Source organism: Dipodomys ordii, unplaced genomic scaffold, assembly GCF_000151885.1.
Source record: "Dipodomys ordii isolate 6190 unplaced genomic scaffold, Dord_2.0 Scaffold15, whole genome shotgun sequence".
Classification (NCBI taxonomy): Eukaryota; Metazoa; Chordata; class Mammalia; order Rodentia; family Heteromyidae; genus Dipodomys; species Dipodomys ordii.
Genome location: NW_012267231.1, coordinates 15,207,915 through 15,233,478, shown reverse-complemented (window position 1 = coordinate 15,233,478; position 25,564 = coordinate 15,207,915). Strand labels below are relative to the sequence as shown.

General features: G+C 44.9%; 2 protein-coding genes across 2 annotated transcripts in view; one reads left to right on the top strand and one right to left on the bottom strand.

Annotated features, from left to right (window-relative positions):
• Nptn (neuroplastin) overlaps positions 1-24,660 on the top strand; it is a 61,066-nt gene extending 36,406 nt beyond the window's left edge. The window contains exons 2-8 of the mRNA XM_013012105.1: positions 181-349; positions 5,114-5,208; positions 12,540-12,673; positions 15,442-15,715; positions 22,246-22,267; positions 23,198-23,272; positions 23,672-24,660. Coding sequence (XP_012867559.1) covers positions 181-349; positions 5,114-5,208; positions 12,540-12,673; positions 15,442-15,715; positions 22,246-22,267; positions 23,198-23,258 — 755 coding nt within the window. The 3' untranslated portion in view covers positions 23,259-23,272; positions 23,672-24,660. The remainder of the gene's footprint in view (positions 1-180; positions 350-5,113; positions 5,209-12,539; positions 12,674-15,441; positions 15,716-22,245; positions 22,268-23,197; positions 23,273-23,671) is intronic.
• Positions 24,661-24,691: 31 nt separating this feature from the next.
• The window catches only part of Rec114 (REC114 meiotic recombination protein), a 34,146-nt gene continuing 33,273 nt past the window's right edge, over positions 24,692-25,564 (bottom strand). Inside the window, exon 7 of the mRNA XM_013011920.1 lies at positions 24,692-24,856. Within this exon, the coding sequence (XP_012867374.1) occupies positions 24,692-24,856 (165 nt within the window). The remainder of the gene's footprint in view (positions 24,857-25,564) is intronic.

Sequence of the window (25,564 nt, the reverse complement as noted above, 5' to 3'; positions counted from 1 at the left end):
GCTTATAATCATTGTTTTTCCTTTCCTGACTTCTTCCAAAGTGGTAAAGTGAAAGTCCTCATGTGGTCCTGTCTTCCCTCCCTCTTCTTCTAGTCTCCCCCTCCCTCCCTCCCCAACTCTGAGGCCAGGGCTGCAGACGTGGGAAGCTCTGGCCCCTGTCATTGTGCACTCTCCTTACAGAGCCCAGGATTGTCACCAGTGAAGAGGTCACCATTCGAGACAGCAACTTTCCCATCACCCTGCAGTGTAACCTCACCTCTAGCTCTCACACCCTTACCTATAGCTACTGGACCAAGAATGGGGTAGAGCTGACGACTACCCGGAAGAATGCCAGCAACATGGAATACAGGTGAGAGGGGCTGACAGCTCCTGGGGATGTGGGGAGGAATGTGGTCAAGCTGCTGACACAGTCTGTACACATTAGGAGCTTATATGTATGTGTTGAAATGAGAAATCTGAGGATGTTATTTGAAAGATGCACTGAACTGCTTTTTTTTGGGTCCGGTCGTGGGGCCTGAACTCTGGGCCTGGGCGCTGTCCCTCAGCTCTTCAGCTCAAGGCTAGCACTCTACTTGAGCCACAGCGCCACTTCCGGCTTTTTTCTTTTTGCTTATGTGGTGCTGAGGAATCAAACCCAGGGCCTCAGGCATGCAAGGCAAGCGCTCTACCACTGAGCCACCTTCCCAGCCCCCCGAACTGCTTTTTAATAAAATGAACTGAATTATCTACTACACTGTGACCTCTATGATACTGTGCTTTTTCTTGGTTCTGTAAGGACTTTTCTTATAAAGAATTTCAAGAACCCTTAGTAGGAATTTACAAATATGTGCTGGAAAGATGAATCTGAGACTGATGCATAAGAAAAATGCAATGTGAACTCTTCTATTTCAGTGAACCAAACTGTTTACTAAACTGTGAAGTATATTTGGTCCTCTCTTGGGTAGTTTAATTCAGTATAGCTGAGGCAATGCCCAGAGATCCATAAGAGATTCCCAAGTGATTCTAATGACCAGCCAGGGTTGAGAGTCGTCGATTACCCCTCATTATGATCAGGGAAAAACATGAGGGGTGAACAAGGAGTGGTTCTGCTACATAGGGCAATTGCATTATTAAAGTCTCTTAATTCAGCGATTGAATTTGGATTTGAGCAGACATCTCCTTGAGTGATCTTTCCAGAAGATTACCACAACCACAGGACCTGTGGATATAAGACTCTTTAATCTGAGGTGAAGATGATGGCATACAAATAACCTTTGAATGGACTGGAGGGATGGTTCACCGACCTGTGAACAAGCATGAATCTCTTGTGCTCAAGTCCCAGTACCTTGTCTCTCCCACCTTAAAAAAAAAAAAAAATTGAGAAGGTTGAGAAGGTGGCTCAGTGGTAGAGTGCTTGCCTTGCATGCATGAGGCCCTAGGTTGGATTCCTCAGCACCACATAAGCAGAAAAAGCCAGAAGTGGCACTGGGGCTCAAGTGGTAGAGCGCTAGCTTTGAGCTGAATAGTTGAGGGACAGTGCCCAGACCCAGAGTTAAGGCCCCACAACCAACCCCCCGCCCCCCAAAAAAAAGATAGTTGAATTACCTGGCACTAAAAGATTATGTGTTTTTTTTTTTTTGTCAGTTGTGGGGCTTGAACTCTGGGCCTGAGTACTGTCCCTGAGCTCTTCAGCTCAAGGCAAGCACTCTACCACTTGAGCCACAGTACCACTTCTGTTTTTCTGGTAGTTAATTGGAGATAAGAGTCTCATGGACTTTCCTTCCTGGGCTGGCTTTGAACTGTGATCCTTAGATCTCAGCCTCCTGAGTAGCTAGGATTACAGGTGTGAGCCACCAGTGCCTGGCTGGTGCTTTTTTCTTTCTTTCTTTTTTTTTTGGATAGTCCTGGCACTTGAACCTCATCAGTGCTTAGGCCACTGCCCCTGAGCTTCTTTGGCTCAAAGCTGATACTATGCTACTTCAGCCACAGCTCTACTTCTCACTTTTTTCTGAGTAGTTTATTGGAGATAAACTGGTGGCCCAGGTTGGCTACCAACCAAGATCCTCAGATCTCAGCTTCCTGAGTAGGTAGGATTTCAACATGAGCTACTGGGGCCTGGCAGATTTGTTGTTTTCTGAAATATCTGGAGACGTGGCACCTCATTTTTTAGAATAGTCTGTTCTCAGCTGGTTGAAGCATTGTAAGGAAACAGCATTGGAGTGAGTCAAGAGAGGTATACCAACAGTAGAGGGCTTTTTGCAGGCAAAGTCTTATTACTCTCTGGCTAATAGATCCACATGGGTTTGCAGAACTTTTTTTTGGTAAGGAAGTTGAGACTGAAAGAATTAACTCTTTTTTTTTTTTTTTAATTTTTTTTGGGTCCGGTCGTGGGGCCTGAACTCTGGGCCTGGGCGCTGTCCCTCAGCTCTTCAGCTCAAGGCTAGCGCTCTACCACTTGAGCCACAGCGCCACTTCCGGCTTTTTTCTGTTTGCTTATGTGGTGCTGAGGAATCGAACCCAGGGTCTTGAGCATGCAAGGCAAGCGCTCTACCACTGAGCCACCTTCCCAGCCCCAAGAATTAACTCTTTAAAACTGTGTCTAGTGCATTTCAGATCTAAGTTCAGGATCTTCCAGCTTTCTAGAGACTGAGTTTTGGAAAGAATTGAAACAAATGGAAAATGCCCCCACAGCCTTCTGAACGTAGCCTGTGGCTAGGCTACTTTACTGATAGCTGAAGTTGAGTAACTAAGGTATTCTGTGCAGTAGCTGCACTGTACCACTCTCCGCTGTGCTTTCTTCCGATGACAATTGAAAACACAGGGCCAGAGAGCTAGTTTTGTGGCAGAAAATTACCTAGATTGCATGAGGCCCTGATTTAGTCTCCAGTACTGTCGAAAGAAGAAATAAAAATAAAAGGAAGTATAGCCTCAGCTGTGTAAGTCTGCATAGTTTGGCAAGGTTTGATCAGAGTCTTGGTGAATGAAAGGTATTTTTCTGTTCTTTGAGAGTAATAGACATGTAGTCATTGTTCCTTTTTTCACTTCAGCTTACTTGAAACTCCCCAGTTATGCACAACATCACTACATTTTTTTTTAAAGGGATTCCACATCCTTTGAAAGAAATAACTACTTGGTCTCCTTCCAGATTTTTAGTGCACAGGAATAATATGAAGACAATTGAGCCTGTAAGGCTTGTCCTCAGGCTTGAGAGTCTGCTTCTCAAGTATTTCCAAAGGAACCTGGCGTCAGCTTAAACTCTGAAGATAAAGCTCCTGACCCTTCCTCAAACTCTGGAGTACATACACAGTAGTATAGGTTGAAGATGGACTATTTGTGTTGAGTTGAGAAGACAACTGTTCCTATTAGAGTATTTTGCTCAGAACACAAGCTGTCAGCCTTGGAGAGGGGCTGGGCCTCTCCTCATCTGGTCTTAGCATAAACTCCTTTTTAGGAATAACAGTAAAATAGATAATTGTATTGAGCCAGTCTGTAATGAGATTAGGAGATTTTATTAGTCAAGATAAAAACTGCAGGAGAAACTTAATCTTATCACCAAGAATCATATTTTAACCACCAAGAACATGAGGCCAGTCCTGTATATAAATAGTTATTTCTGGAGGCTGTTGGTTCTGCTTCTGTAGTTGACCCAGCAGGCATCCTGTATGTGTTGGGTGTGCGTAGTAGCCCTTGGGCCGGAAGGTCTGGGATCTCCTGTGAGGCTGAGGGGTGTGCTGGTGTGTTCATACAGTCCTCTTACAGCATTGCACTCAACTTAGCTTGGTCTGAGCACAGCTGTTCATTGAAGTAGTGTTCATTTACTGTTTGTCTATTCCCCTGCTGTAATTCAGGTGACAGCTGGGTGGAGAATTTTGCACCAGTGTTTAGGTTCATATGTACCTACATATAACTTGGTCTGTTGGGAAGTCAGATATTAAGCAATTACAGGCTAATATGAGAGAGGATATAATACAGGAAGAAATTTAGATTGGAGGGTGGAAGTGAGATGTAAGCCCATACCCAATGAAAGGAGTTAGGTGGGCTGAAAATGATGAGAAAGACATCGTTGTGAAGCAGGAATTGGAGACATTCAGCCTGAGGTCAACTAAGTGATGTTCCTGAGGTTTTTTTGCTCAAGGTTGACGTTCTTGAGTCACAGCTCTACTTTTGGCTTTTGGGTGTCCTTAATCGGAGATTAGAGTCTCATGAACTTTACTGCCTGGACTGGCTTTGAACCCTGATCCTCAGATGTCAGCCTTGATTGAGTAGCTAGGGTTTCAGGTATGAACCACCAGTTCCTGGCCTGTATTGATATTTTATATAGCCCGTGAATCATGTTATAAATAGCTAGTGGCCCTTAGCAGAAAAAGGGTTCTGTACCCCTGTATGAAGGAACACTTTATGTGAAGACTGAGATAGGAACACATTTGGCTTGTTGAAAACTGCAAGGCACATGGCAGAGCTAGAAAATGTCATGAGATCTAACTGGGGAGGTAGTCAGAGACCAGATCATTCAGGCCTCTGGCTTTATGATAATGGATTTTTTTTTTTTTAAAGCTGCATCTCTGTGGCTAATACTCAAATTGATAAATGTGGTTACTCCTCTACCTCCTGCACTTAAGAAAACACACAACTATGGCTAGTCCTATTATTTAGTAGGCTTAATTAACTGGAAAAATAAACTGAAATAATAGTCTTTTTAGGGAAGCCCATAAAAGGCTTTTATATTATCACAGAGACATTGCCCCCTTGTTTATCTGACTGGAATCACCAGGTGAGCAAGTTTTTAGTGATGGCTTCCTCAGTATTTCAACTATAATTCAACTATTCACCTATTTAAAACTATAGTACATCATGTGGCCTTCCTTTTTTTTCATTCTCCTTACAGTAAGTTGCAGTAAATAGGTTAGGGACCATGTACTGTTCTACCTCTGTATCTCTAGCACCCAGTCTGGAGTATGTGTGGCATTCATGTTTTGGGATATACAGTTTTGTGCTTTTAGTTAGGAAGAGGCGAGGTATAATAAGGAACAGGATTTGGAAAGCATGGCTCCTGGTTACCTCTTTGATTTCCTTTTGGTTGTATATTTTGACTGTTCCTACTTATCTTACTTTGCTTTTCTTCTCATCTTTGCAGGATCAACAAGCCAAGAGCGGAGGATTCAGGCGAATACCACTGTGTATATCATTTTGTCAGCGCTCCTAAAGCAAATGCCACCATTGAAGTGAAAGGTACAACCTAGCAGAAGCTGCCTCTGGTTAGCCTGTCACTCCTTCTGAGACCCTACCTTGTTTTGAACTCCTGATCTTCACACTTTTTCTTTTGGTGGGTGGTGGTGCCAGTCCTGGGGCTTGAACTTAGGGCCTGAGCACCTGTCCCTTAGATTTTTACTCAATGCTGGCACTTTTCACATGAGCCACAGCTACACTTCTGGCTCTTTGGTGGTTCAAAGTTTCTGGACTTTGCTGTCTGGGCTGGCTTTGAACTATGATACTGAGATCTCAGCCTGTTCAATAGCTAGGAAGGATTACAGGCATGAACCACTGGCACCTGGCTGTTGATGCTCTTCTTAATTCCATTTTGAGAAGCAATGTAATATTATAGTTAGAACCCCTGAATCAGGAGTCCTGATGCTTGAGTTTAAATCAAATCCTGTCATTTACTCATCATATGACTTTGGTGAGTTACTAACCCCTATTCTTCTATTTTGTATTTGCGAAATGAAAATGTCAATACCTCTTACCTCAGAGGGGTTTTTTTTTGGGGGGGGGTCCGGTCGTGGGGCCTGAACTCTGGGCCTGGGCACTGTCCCTCAGCTCTTCAGCTCAAGGCTAGCGCTCTACCACTTGAGCCACAGCACCACTTCCGGCTTTTTTCTTATGTGGTGCTGAGGAATCGAACCCAGGGCCTCATGCATTACAAGGCAAGCGCTCTACCACTGAGCCACCTTCCCAGCCCCACCTCAGAGGTTTGATAGATTAGTACAGTAGGATTAAATGTCAGCATCTTACATGGCCCGGTGTTATGCCTTTTAGATACTGTTACATACATCTTTTCTTTCTTGGTTGGTCATGGGGCTTGGGCCTTGAATTCAGGGTGTGGGTGTGTCCCTGAGCTTTTTTGCTCAAGGCTAGTGCTCTGCCACTTTGAGCCACAGCTCCACTTTCTGTTTTTGAGTGGTTGATTGGAGATAAGAGTCTCACAGGACTTTCTCTGCCCATTCTGGCTTTGAACCTCAAGCCTCAGATCTTAGGTTCCTGAGCAGCTAGGATCACAGGCATGAGCCACTGGTGCCAGCTCTACATATATTTTGAGTGGCTAGAAGGAAGTGGAAAATTATAACAGGAAAGGTGAAAATAAACTGTCAGGAATCTATTAGGAATTTATTAGAAAGCCAGTCAATGGGTGTGTGAGACAGGGCTGTGCTGGGAACTTCAGGAAGGGAAAATAAAATAACAAAAGTAGTCTTTCCATGTTATTCATGGGAAGCAGGTGAGACCCTGCAAAGTGCAAAAACACCAGCTCTGTGTCCATAGTGACTGTGGCAGAAGCAGCCTAGAGCCGGACAGTGTTTTTCCTACTGTTGTAAAATGACCAGGAATGTCAGGGCTACAATTTGAGTCATACTGCAGAGGTGAGTGTATTTTTATTTTTTAGTGTTTCTCATTTTGTTTGGGAAGGACACAAACTTGTCCATATGGTTATCTCTGGAGGCTGGAACAGTGGATTGGGGAAGAGCACCTGTGTAACAGGCGTTAGGACATCCTCCGCACATGTGAGGCTGGGAAATGTAAATTCAGGAAAGGCTTAGAGGAGCTAAGTGTGGTACGTATGTCGGATGAAAGGAAAGTGGTATGTGGTGAAGTTTCCTAAGCGGGGAGGGCAGTGCCTCTGGCTTCCAAATTTAGTTTTCCCATGGCCTCTTTCAGGTCCAGGAGGTTAGCTTAAGGATGAAGGGTATTCACTATGCCCAGGTGAGTTGAGCTGTATGTGGCTGTCACTGCAGAATGATGCCTTGCAGTACTCCTGGCTGAGTGCTTGTCACAAAGTTCGGGTGCAGCAGGTCAAGATGAATGGGGGTACAGGGGATGTGTCTAGCTAGTGGCCCTCCTCAGACCTTTTATATAATTAAAATCACAAGTTCCCACTAACTAGACTCCTCAGAGTTGGAGTAAGTGATTTCTAAGCAGAACTTCAAGAGTGGAAACAGTAATGGGCTTTTCACTGCCTTGATTCCTTGAGGAGTCCGGGGCAGGAGTAGGTGCAGCCCCAAAGGCATTGTTAGGAAGAGGCAGAGATGAGGCTGTGGGCAGGAGTGTTTTCAGAAAAATGGTTCATGCTGAAATTGCTGACTACTGCTACGTTTTTACTGTGCCACAGCCAGAAGGAAGATGTGGGTTCTTTAAAAGAGGTAGACGTTGAAGAAATTCTGTTTCAGGATATCTTAAAGCATAATTCCATGGTTTACATTGAGCAGATTTATTTGTATTAGTCTCTCAAGAAAATTCATAAGGAATTCTGGTCTTTTACTACTGTGTATCTTGGTCTTTCAGTTGGAGAATTAAGTCTGGTAAAGACTGTGACCACTTGGCACGTGCATGCGTGCACGTGTGCGTGCATATGTGTGTGTGTGTGTGTGTGTGTGTGCCGTGAGGCTTGCACTCTGAGCTTGGGCGCTGTCCCTCAGCTCTTCAGTTCAAGGTGAGTGCTCTACCACTTGAGCCACAGTGACACTTCCTATGTGTGTTAAAAGTTTAAAAAGCTATGCACAGGCCCAAGATCATATACTAAGCTAGCCTCCAGTTGTGGTGGAGTGGAAAATCGCCTTGTGTTTAGGGTAGGGTGTGCGTGTTAATTCCTGAACCACTGTCACGCCAGCTCTTACTTCTTCCCTTCAGTGCCTCCAGGGTGGGATTAGAGTTAATATTTTAGAGTAGCAGTGATTAGAAAAGTATTCTAATTAGAAAATTAGAAAAAGAACAAGTGAGAGGTGATTGGGGAATTTAGGGTCTGTTGGTGATGTCTTCACTGAAAGGAGTCTCTGAAATTTTGTTAATAACTTTTTTTTCCCCCTGGTCTTGGGGTTTGAACTCAGGGCCTGGATACTGTGAGCGGCTTTTGCTCAAGGCTAGCACTCTATGACTTGAGCCACAGCACCACTTCTAGCTTTTTCTGAATAGGTTATTGGAGATAGTCTCATGGACTTTCCTACCTGGGCTGTCTTTGAACTGTGATCCTCAGATCTCAGCCTCCTGAGTAGCTATGATAGTAGGTGTGAACCAATAGCTATTTATACCTTTTATAAATTTCTGTAAACTTCAGAAAAAAATTTAACTGATTCATCACTTAGGGCAATGAAATTGAGAGCATATATCTATGTGTGCTTGTATATATATAAACACACACACACCTAACACCTACCCTTCAAACGTTTTCTTCCCAATACAGCTTTTCCTACCTTGCAGAATATTTCAGGAGATGTTTGTGCTCAGCTTTGTGGAGACTGAAGGACTTAGCCTAGCCAAGGAGGGAGGAGGGACTGGACAGGAAATGTCAGAACTACCAGATTACCCTGAGATGTATAAAGGAATTAGGAGGGTCCATATTTTGGAATTGCGCTGTGGTGACCATGTGTTTTCACTTTAGCCAGTAATTGCTTTCCCAAAAAGTGAAATTTTCTTATTTCCTTTTAAGAAGACAGTTTGGATAGGTCCTAGGCTGGCTTGGAGCTTACCATCCTCTACCTGTGGCTCCTGAGTGCTGGGATCATAAGTATGCACTATTACAGCAATAAGAAAGGGATTTTGAGGACAGTAGTACCCATTGCATGACATAGATATTTGCTGAGAAGTGAAGCAAGGACTTTTTCCACTGTCTCCTTCACCATATGAAGGCGTGGGCAGACTCTAGACCTTTCAAACAAACCATATGAAGGCTTGGGCAGAGTCCAGACCTTTCAAACAAACAATGCCCAGTTAGGTAGTCCATTATTAAGTGACAAGCCTGTATAAATTGAAACACTAGGGTGCTGGTGGCTCATGCTGTAATCCTAGCTACTCAGGAGACTGAGATCTGAGGATTGCAGTTCAAAGCCAACTCTGATCTCCAATAAACCACCAGAAAACTGGAAGTGGCACTGTGGCTCAAGTGATAGAACACTTGTCTTGAGTCAAATAGCTAAGGAGCAGCACCCAGGCTCAGAGTTCAAGCCCCATGACCAATTAAAAAAAAATTGAAACACCAAATGAAGGCTATTACTCTAACTCGGAAAGACTTATTAGAACTGCAGCCAAAGTTTTGTTTCTGTCAGCAGATAGGGGAGCACACAACTAGCATCTCTTTAGTTTTCTGGAACTAACAGTGCTGGGGCTTCTTTGTCTGGTGGTTCAGTCTGAACGATTATTTTAGATCATCCTGAGCTTTTAACCTTGGGCTGATGAGCCACAGATGCCATTTAACCCTCACAGGACCGTGATATAATTAAAGTGCGGTTTCTGTTTTACAAAATGACCACCTTTAAGTTGGTTAAGCAAGATAGCCTTGATAAACAACCCAGATCTTTGAGTTTGAAATCCAACTTTCTGTCTGATCTTTATTTATTTTACTACCTGGGGAAATAAATGACAGGTAAGTCAGTCCTAGCTCAGGTCTTGGTAAGAACGTTTGAACAGTTTACCATACAGTTTTCAGTAGGTAGAGGAGGATTGTGGTGTGAGTTCTGCCCCTGGGCTAAAAGATTCCACCTGAGGGGCTGGGAAGGCAGCTCAGTGGTAGAGTGCTTGCCTCGCATGCATGAGGCCCTCGGTTCAATTCCTCAGCACCACATAAACAGAAAAGGCTGGAAGTGGAGCTGTGGCTCAAGTGGTAGAGCTCTATCTTGCCTTGAGCTGAAGAGCTGAAGCCAGCACCCAGGCCCAGAGTTCAAGCCCCATGACCCCCCCCCAAAAAAAAAAAAACCCAACCTCAGAAATAACTAAGCTCACAGGGCTAGAGTTGAGGTTCAAGTAGTAGAGTGCCTGCTTAATAAACATGAAGCCCTGAGTTCAACTTCAGCCCTGCAAAAAGGAAAACAAACACTTGTCATGGGTTGGAGTTAGGATGCCTTGGCCAAAGGTTTTGTGTTTTTGTTTTTTTAGTGAGCTCTGTCAAGTTGACAGACAGCTGCACGCTTGACAGAGGCTCTTCCAGGGAGGTGCTGTGCACTGCGAGGCTTCTGTGTCCTGAGGGTTGTCACAGGGCTTCTTCAAGGAGGGTGTCTGTCAGAGGGGGGGCCTTTTGTGAATTCTAAATCCAGACCCCAATCAGTGGGGAATTAGGTTTTTCCTTTTTAAAGGCAACATATCCAACAAATTATGGATGATTTAAAAGCCACCACCCTGGCTGGGACCTACCTAACAAATATCTGATATGTGTTCTGAGCACCCATGTACCTCCCTTGCTGTGGCTGTGCTAGCCTACCTAGCAGGACACAAACACCAGGCCCTTTGGTGACCCACTGGCTAAAGTGATAACTCCCATTAGGGGAAGTGTGCTATAGCTTCATTAATTCATTATCTTGTCACTTCTCTACTCACACAACCCTGCCCTTAGTGACCCGCCTCTTTTCTGTTCTGATCACTCAAGTGGCTCGAAAATCCTCTTCAGTCTGGGTCCCAGACCCTGATTATTTTCTCTTGGCATTTCCTTGTTTTCCGGTGTGCCATCCCAGTTCTTATGGTGCCTGTTTCTACCTAGCAAGCTTATATCTCCCTCAGGACCTTGTCTTTCTGCAGTGTTCTTCCCCACTCGGGAATGACTGGCTACTTTACTTGCTGGAAAATGTGCCTGATCAGAAAGGCATTTCCAACCCTCCTGACATCTAGCCTGTAGGAGGTTATCAAGTATTTGTCCAGTGACTGAGACACAACCAGAGACACATGCTAGCTTTCCTTGCGCTGTCTCCCTGAGATAGTGTTTTGGTTGGGGCATAGCTATGGAGCTTACTCCTTGTAGTGTTGTGTTTTTCACTGAAGAAAGTGTGAAGAAAGGTGACCAGTAGCCTGAGAAGAGACATTATCTGTATGTTCCCACCATAGTTTGCTATGATGAGAACAAGATGGAAACAGCCTGGCCCTTGGTAAGAATTTTGCCTGGAAAAAGAGACTTTTCGTTTATAACATCCAGTCTAACAAACATCTCACACAGAGTGGTTCTCAATTTGGCAGGAACTGGTTTTAGATAAGGACAGTGTGGAGTCTTAATCATTGGTTGCTGTCTTGTCCACCTGCCTCTTGAAGCTGAGTAAAAGACCTGTTTGTGCCTAGGAAGCACATTGTGTACCTTTTTAGCTCCAAATAGGCAAGCCAGTCAAAGGTACATGGGTCCGCCCATGATGTAATATAATCCTAGAGGATCCTAGCATCTCAGGACAGATGCTCAACATTCACGTGGTCTGTTTTGGAATTGGGAGGTCAGCAGGAACTGCAGTTATCTCTGCTTGGTAAAGGTAGCAGAACTAAAATAGAATTTTAAAGAGCCAGCAAAACTGGAATTTGGATCAAGCAAAGCCTGTCTATGCTCTTTCCTGCCTTGGCTATCAATCTGGCCTTCTTTGAGTTTTATTGCTTTTAAGTTATGTAAACTGGTCAGATGTTTGTGGAAAAAAATAGTTAACAAGAAAGTTAACGTCAACAGAGGAGGAGGCAACAATGCTCACTAGGAAATGCTCGTGTAACTGTAACCCCTCTGTACAGTATTTTTACAATAAAAAATGTACAAAAAACCCCACTAAAGTCAGAGAAAATTAGCTCCATATCAGGCTTCTTGGATCCTTGAAATTGATGTAGTGCTGTTTGTTTATTCTTAAGTTATCCCTAAAAGTATAGGGAGATCATGAACCCCTAGCAAGTTCAGGAATACCCCAGGATCATTGCAGAAATACCCCAAGATCATCGGGTTCACTAAGACTGTTGCTCACCAGTCAAGTGGAACCCAATGCAGGGTCTGAACTCTAGATCCTCCTTGACTATACCTCATTGCTGGAATTGCAAGTTTACCGTACTGGGCTCAAGTCAGAGTCTTAAACTGGTAATACAAGATTTGTAATACTGGATGAATTCCTGTTCATTCCTTTCTTTCCTCTTGTGAATGCTCTTTTCTGCACAGCTTTGGTTTTCGAATAGTGGAGTAGCCTCTCCAAGCATGCATTGGTTTCACGTACTGGATAATAGGACTTCATTTCCCATTTCCTTGAGGGAAGGTGTGACATGCTCTGTGATTGTTGTTACAGGTGTTTTAAGAAAGAGCAGGTTCTGTTTGCATGTTCTGTAAGGAAGGCATTCATTAGGGCAGTTGAACTGGTATCTTTTTCCAGTAGGTTGGAGAACCACTCATTTTAGTAGACCCTCATAGATGAATTACTAATGACTTTGGTCTTTGCTTTGGCAGTGGGACTGGGGAATAAATTGGTCCATTAGTCTATGCTGACCTGAACTGCTCTTCATCAAAGCCACAGTAGGTGGGGCCTTTGTATCCTGTTCAGAGTAGGCTCTCAAGGTAACAAACTGTTTGAACATTTTTACAGCTGCTCCTGACATCACTGGCCATAAACGGAGTGAGAACAAGAATGAAGGGCAGGATGCCATGATGTACTGCAAGTCAGTTGGCTACCCCCACCCAGAGTGGATATGGCGCAAGATGGAAAATGGCATTCTTATGGTGAGTAGGTGGCAGCCCTACTCTCGGTGGTTGCTAGACTTTCTCCCAGGGAAGCTGAGACATCTAGATCAGTTGCCACAACCGTACCCTTGGATATTGGCATCACTTGGGTCATTCTTTGTACAGTGATGAATGGTTTACCCCATGACTCTAGGGATAGGGACAGTCTGTTTAGCATGTACCTTTGGTAAAGCAGTCTTGTCTGGTAAGAGAGTGGAAACAGAAAGAACTAAGCCTAACCTTAGAATCTTAACTAATATTCTTTTGCATGCGAATACCTTTTTGGAGCTGGAGGAGAGGGAGGGGGAGGGAGGAGACCAAGGGCCTGGGGCAATTATAAGTTTATTCAGAAAATACTGATAAAGAATTGGAGCAACCTTAGCAGACCCAGCAGCAGCCTTAGGCACTTACAATCTGACAATATTATAGGAAAATACTGACAGAGCATCTTTTTCAGCCAGTGGGCTGTTTCTTGATGGTGTTTTAGGTTGTGCCTTTGACTCTTTCTCTCTGCTGCAGATTCCTTATTTGTCAGAGAGGGTCTGTCAATGTCTTTCTACCTAGGCCTTGCACAGGCATTACTCTTGGCATTCATCCTCTTTGGTTATCAGTCCACAGGATCAGAAAGGACACTGCAGATCATCTAACGCAACTTCTTTGGAAAAGGAAGGTGTACAAAGTAACAAGTAAATTCGTTGCAAAACCAAGGGTCACTCATATCCAGTTAAATTTTCACATCCTTTATTCTTACTCTGTGGCTCTTGAGAATCAAAGTGTCAGGTGTTAATAATAACCCCCAAATCAACAATGATGGCCAGATTTCAGAAGCTCATTCTTGGGGGATCCGGGTGAGTGGGGATTTTAGGCCAAGTCCTTGAAAGATAAGTGTTACAAATATGCTCTTCAAGAACCACTGGAGTCACAGACCATAGAGACAAAAATAAAGAATGGTCTCAGCAGGGCAAAATTTACTTCTGCAGAAGGGTGCACCGGCAACCAAAAACGTGGAAAGCAACCACACAGAGAGCAGGCCCTCCTCCTCCTCCCTAATGCCAATGCAGCAGGCCCCATTCCTCTACTCAGTTTGGTTGAACTCAGATTCATTATCTGCTTGTGTTTGGCTAATTTGAATAAGGTAAAATGTATTGGTGTAAGGTGACTTTTGAAATCACATTACCTGTACACAAGTGGTCTCAAATATGCTCACACAAGCCAGGTACTGGTAGCTCACTCCTGTCATCCTAACTAATGAGGATCACAGTCCAAAGCCAGCCCAGGCAGGAAAGTCTGTGAGCCTTTTATCTCCAGTGAGATTAAAAAGTCAGAAGTGGAGGTGTGGTTCAAGTGTTAAAAGTCTAACCTTGTGCAAAAGAGCTTAGGGGCAGCATTTAGGTCCTGAATTTTCAAGCCCCACAACCCACCAAAAAAAAAAGCCAAAAAACAAAAGTGTATTATAAAAATATAAAATATGAACACATACATATGTACACACACACATCAATATACACACATTCACACCCTCGGCTATTTAACAGTCTCAGGTGTGTCTTGATTCTACTTGGAAAGAAACCAGTTTAAGACAAAAATCTTACATTTCAAAGGGTCCTTGTCCCAAACATGTTCCTCTTTTTCTTAAAAAGGGACAAAGCAGGAATGTTTTATCTAAGTGCGTAGCTTTTAAAAGACAGTTTTTCTCACATAACACACCTTCTGTTTTCGGGAAGAAGGATCCAGACCAGGTATTTGCCAAAGCAGAGTGAAATTACCCAGTAATATTTCCATCCCCTAAAAGAGGAATCCTGGAACCTCATAAATCAGCTCTGTACCACACTGAACTGTAGATATGATTATCTACTTTGACCAGAAGATTTTTGAAGATAATCTTACCCTTTTTTCCTCTGTGGTGTGGGTATTGCTCTCGGCACGTGGCTCATGTTTTTCCCTTCCATGGCCCCTGAAATGAGAGCAGCACGGTCCTCTTGGTTTCACCCATATTGTGCTATCTCATACATGCTTTGCATGCACGCAGAGTCCCTCCAGCTACCTCTACCACCATAGCTGTCAGCTCTTACCTGAAGTTCTGTTGACTTCCCTGCACTGGCCACTCACCATATGTCCCCAGAGCACTCCATATGCACCGCCACTGGCTCTTAACCACACATAGTCATGCCTTGGCTTGTCACTTTGCTTGTGAGGCCGAATGCCTTGTGCATTTTGTATCCTACTTCTCTGTGCCCATCTCACCTTCCTTTGCTAGGACATAAAATGCTAGGTGAATACTAGCAGATAATTGTTGACTGCTTGAGTAACCTTTAGTTCTGTGGTTCTGCAATGAAAGACAGTTAGGGATTTCCCCCGCTCTAAGAGGGAATGCTTGAATTTTCTAAGCAGGCTCACCAGCACTCACCAAGTGTGAGGTAAGCGTCCTGGCTCAGAGGACCTGGTAGTCTTGAGGTTTCCCCATCTTGTAGAGGCCTTGTACTTGTGACCTCCTCCTGTTAGTCTCCTACCTGCTGTTTGAAGTAGCGTTCATCAGATTGTCAGGCTTTAGGGGTCCACAGGCAGTAGACCTTCCTCACTCTGGAAACTGAAGTCTAGAGGACCATGGGCGAGGGAGGCTTGTACCTATCAGAAGCTTCTTCGTGGTGGTTAGTATTGAAGGAAAGGCATGGCCCAATTCTGGCCAGTGTCCTAGAAAGGAGGACAGGTCACTGTTCCCTTGGGCACTCGGTGACCTACTCTGATGTTTGTGTGTTCTTACTCTACAGGACGTTCATAATACCTCTGGACGTGTCTTTATCATCAACAAAGAAAATTACACAGAGTTGAATATTATTAATCTCCAGATCTCTGAGGACCCTGGCGAGTATCATTGTAATGCCACCAACTCCATTGGCACAACCTCAGTTGTCACCATCCTCAGGGTACGGAGCCACCTGGCCCCACTCTGGCCTTTTCTGGGAATTCTGGCTGAAATTATCATACTTGTGGTGATCATCATTGTGTATGAGAAGAGGAAGAGGCCGGATGAGGTTCCTGACGGTAAGGGCACCCTGCAGACCAGTCTTGGTCCCAATGACTCTGCTCCCTGGGGGGAGAGCTGAGGAAGGATTTGGGATTCAGTCCCATAAGGAAAGGACATTTTTTAATACTAATTCTTAATCCTCTATCCTTAAGATTTCTTGGAATAGTCACTGGGAGTTTTAATTAGCTCGAACCTTTGTTTTCCAAACCCTAGACCCTCTTGTTTAAGCCAAGTGGCAAATGGGTAGCTGTCAGTTTCTGTGTTCAGCTCTGTCCTCCTTCAATACAGATCATCAGGCACATTGAGCTTGAGGAGAATCCAAGTCAAGCCTAGAAGCCACCCCAACATCGCAGGCCACCTGTCCTTTCAGGCAGATTTAAGGTATCTAATTGGTTAATCACATGGTTGCCTGGTGTAGCCCCTATAGGTGACTGCCCAGCTCAGGCAGTCTGTCTCTGGAAGCCACCAGTCAAGCCGGCCTTTGAGTCCATGGGTTGGTTCCTTGGTTGGGCTTTTTTGTCCTTCATAAACAAACATGGTGGAAGGCGGTTTGTTCACCTCTCAGTTTAAGACATTAGCTAAGTACTAACCCCTCCACTCCCATGGCAGCAGAACCATGGTGAACTATTAACACCAGAGCAAGAGCTGAAGCCTTACACTATGGGACATGGTTGCCTGGAATCAGAAAATTTTGGGGGCATAGATTTTGATGTCTTAACCCTGTGCTTATGACTAGTGGGACATTACTATGGAAACTTGTACCGTCACTACTTCAGATTCCTAACTAGCTCCCTCTCCTCCCACCTGTCACCTCATCAGTAGAAAGCTCCACTTCCCTATCACTGGCTAGACGAGAAGGATGCGCCCCAAGCTTGGAGCAAACCCACCTGGGGTGGTTGAGGGCTACTTGTGGTAACCGGCTGTCCTGGGCCTGTACAGTTCAAGCCCTGGTGTGCGGTGCAGACTCTGCTGTGCCTCACCAAGTGGAATGGGTGTGACCTCCGCGTGCAGCACAGGCCTGCCTCCTTCTCAGCAGCCCAAACCCCTCTCCCACACCAAGAGGGGAGTGTGTTGCTGAGTGAGTACGAAGGCACCTCTGCAGGGAAGCCCTCCGGGCCTTTCGCAGGGTGGATGCACGAATGGCCTGGGCACCCCCTGGAAGCAGAGAGGCCTTCATCTCCTTGCTCACAGTAGGGGAAGCCCCAGCTTATACCATGAGAGTCCTTTGTGGGGTTTTCATGTATCCCCAGTGCTGTTTTTTCCTCCAGATCTTTTTCGTGCCTGCTATATGTGAAGACTACCAAGGCAGACATTTAGACTGGAGTATAAAGGAAGTTGTCTGTCTTTTCATAAATTTTCAACTTTCATTCTTTGGGAATAAAGATGCCTTATTCCTAAAAAGGCCCTCTTCATTACCTCGGAATTCTAGCTTTGTGGGGCACCACTAGTGGCTCACACCTGTAATGCCAGCTATTCAAAAGGCTGAGATCAGAGGAGCATGTTCAAAGCCATCCCAAGCAGAAAAGTACAACAGACTATTTCTAACCAGCAAAAAACTAGAAGTGGAATTGTGGGTCAAGTGGTAGAACACTTGCTTTGAGTTAACTCCAGACGCTTTGCCAGATACCCTATTCCTCAGTCTGCCCTTTACAAAGGTGGAAAAGCAAAAAGTCAGGCCAAGAAAGGCAGAGATGGGCCTCAAGGGCTGGTTTTAAAAATGAATGTGGCTGCAGCTCACATGGTGACGACATGTTGGCTTACTGTGTCTGAGATCCAGTCCTCTTGACAAGAAGTCACTCAGAGCTGTTACTGAGGCAGAGATGAGGCCAGCCTGGCAAAGATGCTATCTGAAATGTAACTCAGGTGGTAGGTCTTTTGCCTAGCAAGAGCAAGGCAATGAGTTCAAGCCCCAGTGCTGACCCTTCTCACCTCCAAGAGGGAAGAGAGGAAAACGGCTGCTTTATTGTTGAGGTAACTGTTCTAGCAAACATGACGCCCCTCAGGTTAGACTTGAGGAATAGTCAGTGCTGGGGTGTAACTGAAGCTGTCTCTTCTCAGCGTTCCTTGATGATTGAACTCAGGTGAGAGCTGTCTGTGGCCAGCCAGTCTTCTGAAGAGTGTCCTGGAGGGACAGTAGGCGCTTAGGCTAAACTATTGTAGACAGTGAATGAATGCTACACAAAGTAAGGTATCTGCAGGGTACGTGCAGAGTAAAACCTCTGTGCCACCGGTCTCGTTTCTCGTTGAACTGAGCTGAAGTGGTGGGTGGAGCGGTGGCCGGTGCCTGCCTTCTCTCCACTCCTTCCTGAACCGCCCGTTTGTTCCAGCTCCGCTCTTCATTTCTTCACCCTCCAGCACTTCCATCCCATAATCCCCTGCTTCGTCTACCTCTTCTCAAAAGCCTCCTGTTTCTGCTCCCTTTTTTCTTCTGGAAGCATTTTTTTTTTTTTTTTAGAAGTTAGTAGTTTTTCATCTCCAGTGAACTTTCCCTGAGCTGTGGCCTTTTCTCCGCTCATTGATGCTGTGTGCACAACCTCTTTGCTTCTCAAATTTACATGCAGATACATGCTTATATTTTAAAATGCGTGTTACATTTTAGGAGGATGACTGGAGAGGTCTATTCTGTCTGATACAAACTTGGGAGTGTTGGAGGTAAAATGTTTTGCCTGCAACCATCTTCTGGCTCCGTGTTCATTTATTCTTTTGTGAAAATGGAAAATATTTTTGTAGGCCTGACTTGCTTTTTTTCCCCATGCTAAGTAGGTACTTTGTTACCAGCACTGAACTTTGTTTTAATTTGATCTCTTAGTGTTCCTATTTTGTGCAGTCTGAGTTCTTGGTAGCTTTTCCTTTTACTAGAAAAGCTTGAGAACCAGGTACCAAACAAAGCACAAGCCATACAAATGTGAACTTACACAGACTTTAGCTTGAATATGTCATACTAGAAAAGCAGGTATTATTTTCGATTTAAAAGCTTAGCTGCTTTAAGAAAGGCCGTCCTCATCCATTGATCTCCAGCAGTGCCCAGGCCAGTTTACAAAGGCCATCTCGTCTCCTACCTTCCTTCTGGATCTCCTCGAGGGACCAGATGAAATGAGCTGCCTTGTACACGCCCATTTTACCTGCAGTGATTCAGGAACGGGAATCAGGAGTTTTTTGGCTTTTTTGCTTTGAGCATGTTCCCGTCAAGTCTTTGCCTACTCAGCTGGACATAGCCCGAGCACGCAGAGCACAGTGAGCATGTTCCTCTTCCCCGGAGTTGGGGCAAACCTGCTCAGTCTCTGGCTGTTTGTTGTACTGGACATTTTAGTAACCTCACAGATGTTACAACTGATTGGAGAGGTGCTGGCCTCATGGATTCCCTATTTTCCAGTCAGTTCTTACAAACAAAGTAAGTCATTGGTGAAGGACATCTTGCGAGCATGTCCCTTCAGAGCAGTGCATCTGGTGCACTGGTCACGTTCCCCAACCTCCTAGTTGGTTAAAGCATTTGGTGCCCTACAAAGCTTTCTAGGAGGATAGGACTGTTGCAGAAGAAATGTGACATTTAAAAAAGATGTCTACGTGCCAATGGCTCACGCCTGAAATCCCAGGTTGAGATTTGAGGATCATGGTTCCAAGCCAGCCTAGGCAAGAAAGCCTGAGATTCTTACTTCCAATTACTACCAAAAAACTGGAAGTGGAGATGTGGCTCAGGTGATAGAATACCAGTCTAGAGCAAAAAAATTTTGTTAAGGGATGGTGTCTAGGCCCTGAATTCAGGTCATGCTGGCATATACACCCCCCAAAAAATCTACAAGTTCCCTTAAGGAAAAAGTGCAAAGTGTAGCAGATGAAGTTTGCTATGCTGCTGAGATCAGGCAAAACCTAAAACTTGAATTGGGTGTGATGGTCCAGGCCTGTAATCCCATTGCTTAGGAAACCGGAGGAAGGAGATTTAAGTTAATCTCTGCAGAAGCAAACTTTTTCTGAGCAATATAAAGGCAGTGACAAAGGAACTTGACCTGAGCCAGTTCTTTTGACTCTAAAACAATCTATTATTTATGGGGTCTCACAAAATGGGTGTGGAGGGTGGAAAGAGGGTGGGAGGAGAGCTGCCCCACGCTCAGCGGGGAACCAGACATGCAGGTAACCAGGTGGTGTGCACACCAGCTCCTCAGAAGATTCCAGAAGCATCTTATTTCCATCCCCCAGCCCTCTTCCTCTCATCTAGCCAGTGGCTGTGTGCAGCCCCCAAGTGGAGAGCACACTCACTGTTGAGGGCCTGAGGGTTTGGGATGTGCTGATGTTTGTCGGTTACTGTGACTTCTTTTTTTTCCCCCTTCAATTGCAATCACACCCTTAAAACTTGGTGGTAAGTGAGCAAAATGCATGCTTTTGGAGTTCGTTTAATCCGCTTCAGTCTACAATGCAGTTCATAATGTTAACACAACTTCAAGTTTACTTCATTCACTTTCACGACTAATTTGGATTTCAGTTTGCTGTTTAATCTGCATTTACTTTGATTTTTGTCCCTTTTTTCTGTAGTTCTGTTCTTTCCCCCTCTCCTGACTTCCCTAGTAGGGGCCAAGTCATGCGTGTGTCTGCGCTGCGAGGAGTAGTGCTGTGGACAGCGCAGGTGGGGGGCGGGTGGAGGTGGGTGGTGGTTCTCTGAGTGTGAAGGTGGATTTGGGGAGAGAGGAGGCCCCTGGAGTTCCAGCCCTGGTGTGAATCCTGCTGCTCCCACTCCTAGGCACGGCTAGAACACTGCCATGTGGTGTGTAGTCTTGTGCATGTAACCAGCTTATTAGGTTGCCAAGCGATGTTTCTGACAAGACACCAGAGGACCAGCCCTCCCAAAGAAAAATGGCCTGTGGCCCAAGGTGCTTGGGCTGTGCGGACAGTCAGGCTCCCAGGACTAGCACCAGTCGCTCTTGTGCTCTTCCCTCCCCTCGTTGGCAAGTTGGGAGTAGACTTGCTGGTACTCTTGATTTGGCCATCTTGTGTTGGAATTTTGTATTTTGGGGTGCACAGCCAGAGCACTAAAAATACTGCTTGCTCCTGTGTCTTCTCTAAATCCTCAAGGTGCTGATTCTCAGCTCCTAGCCAGTAGCTGAGGGCCTAGTTGGGATGCTAAGGTCCGAGCCATGTGAGGGCTCGTGTGCCGTCTTTGTGGCTCTCCTGGGTGTCCTCGAGTCCAAGTCTGTTGTTCTCCATTCCTGTTCCGAGCGTGTATTGTTGGTAGTGGACTCCTGTGGACACTGGTGTGGCTAGCCTACTGTTGGCTGATGAGTCATCGATACGTGGTTACGTGGTTAGTTGTTTTTGTTTTTTTTTGTTGTTGTTTTGTTTTTTTGAAATCCTCTTTTGCTCCAGTCACTGTGTGTGCTGGCAGTGGCTTTGCCTCTCCGTTGCCTGGAAGGAACAGGTGGAGCAATGTCTCCCTCCCGCAGACATTCCTCCCAGCGTGTGCTCCTGCAGATGCTGCGAGCCTGCAGCCTCCATAATGGCTTCTTCATGTGCACCAAGCCCCTTGTGGAATCCTGCTCGAGGTTTTCTCTAGGCCATCAGTGAAATCAGACTGTCCTGTCTACTTGACAAACTAAGAACGTGCACTTGTTCCCGCCCTTCTGTGGGTCTTCTATTTCCATTTTCTTTCTTTCTTTCTTTTTTTTAAAAAAAGATGACACTATGTTCATGTGTCTGCTAACAGGGAACTAAGTTGCCCTTAGTGTTAAAGCAGGAAAGAAAACTTTTTAATGATAAAGTATCAATTTAAGAAGGCTTCTAAACTCAGATAATACAATCATTTTGATTTAAAAATAAAACAAACAGAACCAGAAGCTGTCTCCTGGCTTTGAGTGGTTTGGGCCAGGGCACAGAGTAAGCCAGCCCATCTTTGTACGTGAAGTCTTTTTCTAGAACGACATTACTGTTCAGCTCCCCACCCGCTGTTCTGTGGCACAGAACATCTTCTGCTGTGCGTAGCTTGTTGCTGGCCTGACCTAGCCCTGGCTGACTTAGTGTTATGTTGAGCTGTCTCCAGACTTAAAAACATCTCCTAAAGATTGAGAGATGACAAAACAGCAAGAAAAGTTGCCCTTGGGGAAGTGAGGATGCGTGGCTAAGCGTACGCAGGCACACGTCCAGTTACATGGCAGGACCGAGCCGAAACCGCAAGCACTCCCCACGAGAAAACTAACAGCAGGATTTTACAACTGAAATGTTGGTTTGTCTTCTCATCTACTTAAGAGTGAACCACTGGAACTTGGGGACAAGATGAGTCGACTGGCATTGCAGCCTATCTGTCCGCTACAGTTGCAGTTTTTCATGACAAGCATTCAAAGTGTTAACTAAAACCATCGAAACTACATACCTGTCATTAAAACCTGACTTTAGAAGTGACTCCATGAGCTGTTGCACTCCAGACGGAATGGCCTTTACTTGAGTCAATGCTGACAGCCATGTCTGCCACTTATAGTTTGCTCTGTTGTTTATCCTTATGCACGCTAATAATTTTCTCCTTTGTTCTCTTCTCATGGATTAAAAAAAAATGAAACCCATGTAGATGATGAACCAGCTGGGCCAATGTAAGTATCAGTTGAATTCTGTTGTGCTTGCAGCTTAAATGGGAGGGAGGGGGTGTGTCTTGGCCTGACCGAAGACCATTTGATCCCAGGCCAGTCTGCATACAAGTGGAATGTCATGCTAAAAGTGGTTACAAGTTAGCTGGGCACCGGTGGCTCACGCCTGTCATCCTAGCTACTCAGAAGGCTGAGATCTGAGGATCACGGTTCAAAGCCAGCTCGGGCAGGAAAGTCCAAGAGACTCTTATCTCCAATAAACCACTAGAAAACCCGAAGTGGCGCTGTGGCTCAAGTGGTATAGCGCTTGTCTTGAGCTGAAGAGCCCAGGCCCAGAGTTCAGGCCCCATGACCGAGAGGGGGAAAAAAAAAAGTTGTTAAAAGTTCTGCACTGTCTGTGTTTGAGTTGATGCTTTGGGCAACAGCCAGTCTGCCATGATGCCATGGCTTTATTGATAAATTTGGACTGTAGCATGGACAAACTAGCTCCAATAATGAGAGATGGAGCTGCAAGTGTGGAATCTTAGCACAGATTGGCAGAGTCTCCTAGAGGTAGGATGCAAACCCAGTACCTATCAATAAATGCCAGAGGGCACAGCACTGCCAGTGGGTGATTGAGAAGTAATTGGCAGAGTGATTCTCCCATTCAGTGATTGAATTGTACAGTCCACAAATCAAAGGGAAAGTTGCCTGTATGTGGTCTGCCTTGGGAGTCAAAGAGGATCCATTAGTTGAAGACATGGAGAGATCTTCCCTATGGAATACTGTTACACACAGGACCGTGTGTTCAAGTCTCCTAGGACACCAGGGATGGCAGAAGTGAAAGAGCCCCTGTATTTCCATGTGTTCAGATGTGGCTAGTTTAACAACCCTTATATTCCATGTTACATTTCAAATGTCGTCTTAACTCATACAGTGCAATTTTTTCCTTCAAAGGAAAACCAACTCTACCAACAATCACAAAGATAAAAACTTGCGCCAGAGAAACACAAATTAAGTACTGCTTATAATGTAAGTATGGCCTTCTTTAGAGATTTGCAAACTAATTGTGCTGTTGACCTTGTAACAAACAAACTGCCAGTGGTTGGTGTTGTAGGAAGTCCTTGTAGCTCACTTCAGAGCAGCCAGTACTGAGAAAGAAGCCAAGTGCCTGCCATTTTCGAGTCTATCGTGATGTTTCATAATAAGCACCTTACTTTTAGTACCTTAGTCTCAGTGCTGCATTGTCTACCTCTGAGGGCAGAACAAGGACAGGATGGCAACCAGAGCACCGGCTCTCTGCTAAGCACATGGAGATCAGAGTTTCACGCCACATCCCTGAGCATGCCGTTTGAGTGGCCCTTGGTAGAGAAGAGCACTGAGTGCCGGGAAATGTTCCCTTTTAACCTCCACACACTTATCTCCCTGTAGATCTTTAGGTTCCTGACACTGGTGGCAACCTGACCTGCTCAACTGTCTGCTTGGACCTCTGGTGTCTCCCCTTTCAAGTGAGCAGCACGACGACCGTCTAAAGCATGCCTTACATAGCCTCTCCTGTAAGGGTGACCTAGCCAGGTACATTTTAAACAACGCTTCAGTGTAGAAGGTGTAAACTATTTTGGGCTTGATGTGCTGTGAATGTTGCTTCCCCCCCCCCCATCCCCCCTTTGTTCAAATATTTAAATAGAAGTGAAAAGGTCCTCTGAGGATCAGTTCATGCATGCGCCATTTTTTACTTAAGGCAAAGCTCTAAAAACGCACTGCTGCCATCTAGTGGTAAATTTTTGTAAAGTACAGCAAAACCTACAGATATATACAGTATACAAATAGATATATATATAAATATATATTTATATTTTTGGGGGTGGGAGAAATCCAAAAATAAATGCTTGTTTCATATTTAAGCTGCTGATCTCATTCTGGTCATGTTCGATGGGAAACTGTGGTTCTGGTCCATAGAGAGGAGTCATATATATAAACTGAAGTCTCATTCTAAGGGCTTAACCTACAACTTTCAGAAGCTGGAGCAATCCACTTGCTGGATAGAACGAGTTGCAGTATAAATGTAGAAGATTGCTTTTTAAGTGACTATTTTTTCTCCTGTTAAATGTAAATTCTTAAATCCTTTTGCACTGACTGTGTTGAACCTTCTTGTACATTCAAGGCAAACTTTTATAATTTACCTTCTGTTTTCAATGACTTTGAAATGTTACAGCATGGTGAGATTCTATGCAACTCTAGTTAGACTCTTTGGTTTGGCACTGTATTTTTCACACTGATTAAGTGGTTGATGGCAGGTTTTATAACCCGGTCAGGTCCGGTATATAATTGTAGATGCATGCACTTGTGTAACTGTTGAAGTGCAATGATGTACAAAAAGTGGACTCGCGTTTTTAACAATAAATCATTGATAAAAGGTCTCTGGGGTACTCTTTAATCACACATGGAACGCTAATTTCTCAGCCCCATCAGCTTTTGAAGCTCTTTTTCCACTTCTTCCACAAAGGCAGGAAAGTTGTGGTCCAAGAGGCACAGGCGTAGAAAGGGGCCTAATTCCTCTGCACACCATGGCGATTGCTCACAGCTCAGCAGCAGTTCCTCCGATGCCAGGAGAGTCTGCCCAAAATAAGAGACAGTAGCTTAGCCTTACAATGTATGTCTATTTTGTATTTACACTTTCCATTTTCAGGATAGGGTCTCATTCTGTAGTCCAGTGCACCAACACTCCCGGCTTTTTTAATTGTCAAGGTGATGTACAGAGGGGTTACATAAGTAAGATAATAAGTATATTTCTTGTCAAACTTGTTACTCCTTTCCTCATTTTTGGCTCTCCCATTTCCTTTTTTTTTGGCCAGTCCTGTGGGCACTGTCCTTGAGCTGCTTTTGCTCAAGGCTAGCACTTTTCCATTTGAACCACAGCACCCATTCTAGTTGTGTGTGTGTGTGTATGTTACTGAGGAATCGAACCCAGGAAACACTCTACCACTAAGCCACATTCCCAGCCCTGGTGATTGAGTTTTGATGTGCTTGGTGCAGGCTCTCCGTTTTCTGAGTACACAAGAACGTGAGATAACCTTGGTCCCTCACAGCATGCTGTGGGTGCTCATCTTTCTCACTGTACCTGTGCTGTGTGGGCACAAGAAGCCCAGGGTGGAAGAACAGTGGGGCTTAGGGTGCATATCTAGGATGCACAAGGCCTTGGGTTGATCCCTAGCACTGAAGGGGAAAAGAATGGTTACACGCTTATCATGCAACCATCGCAAGACGGGGCAGATGCCTTCCTGCAGTTCCTCCTTTGGTGGTGACGGGAACATGGCCCATAGA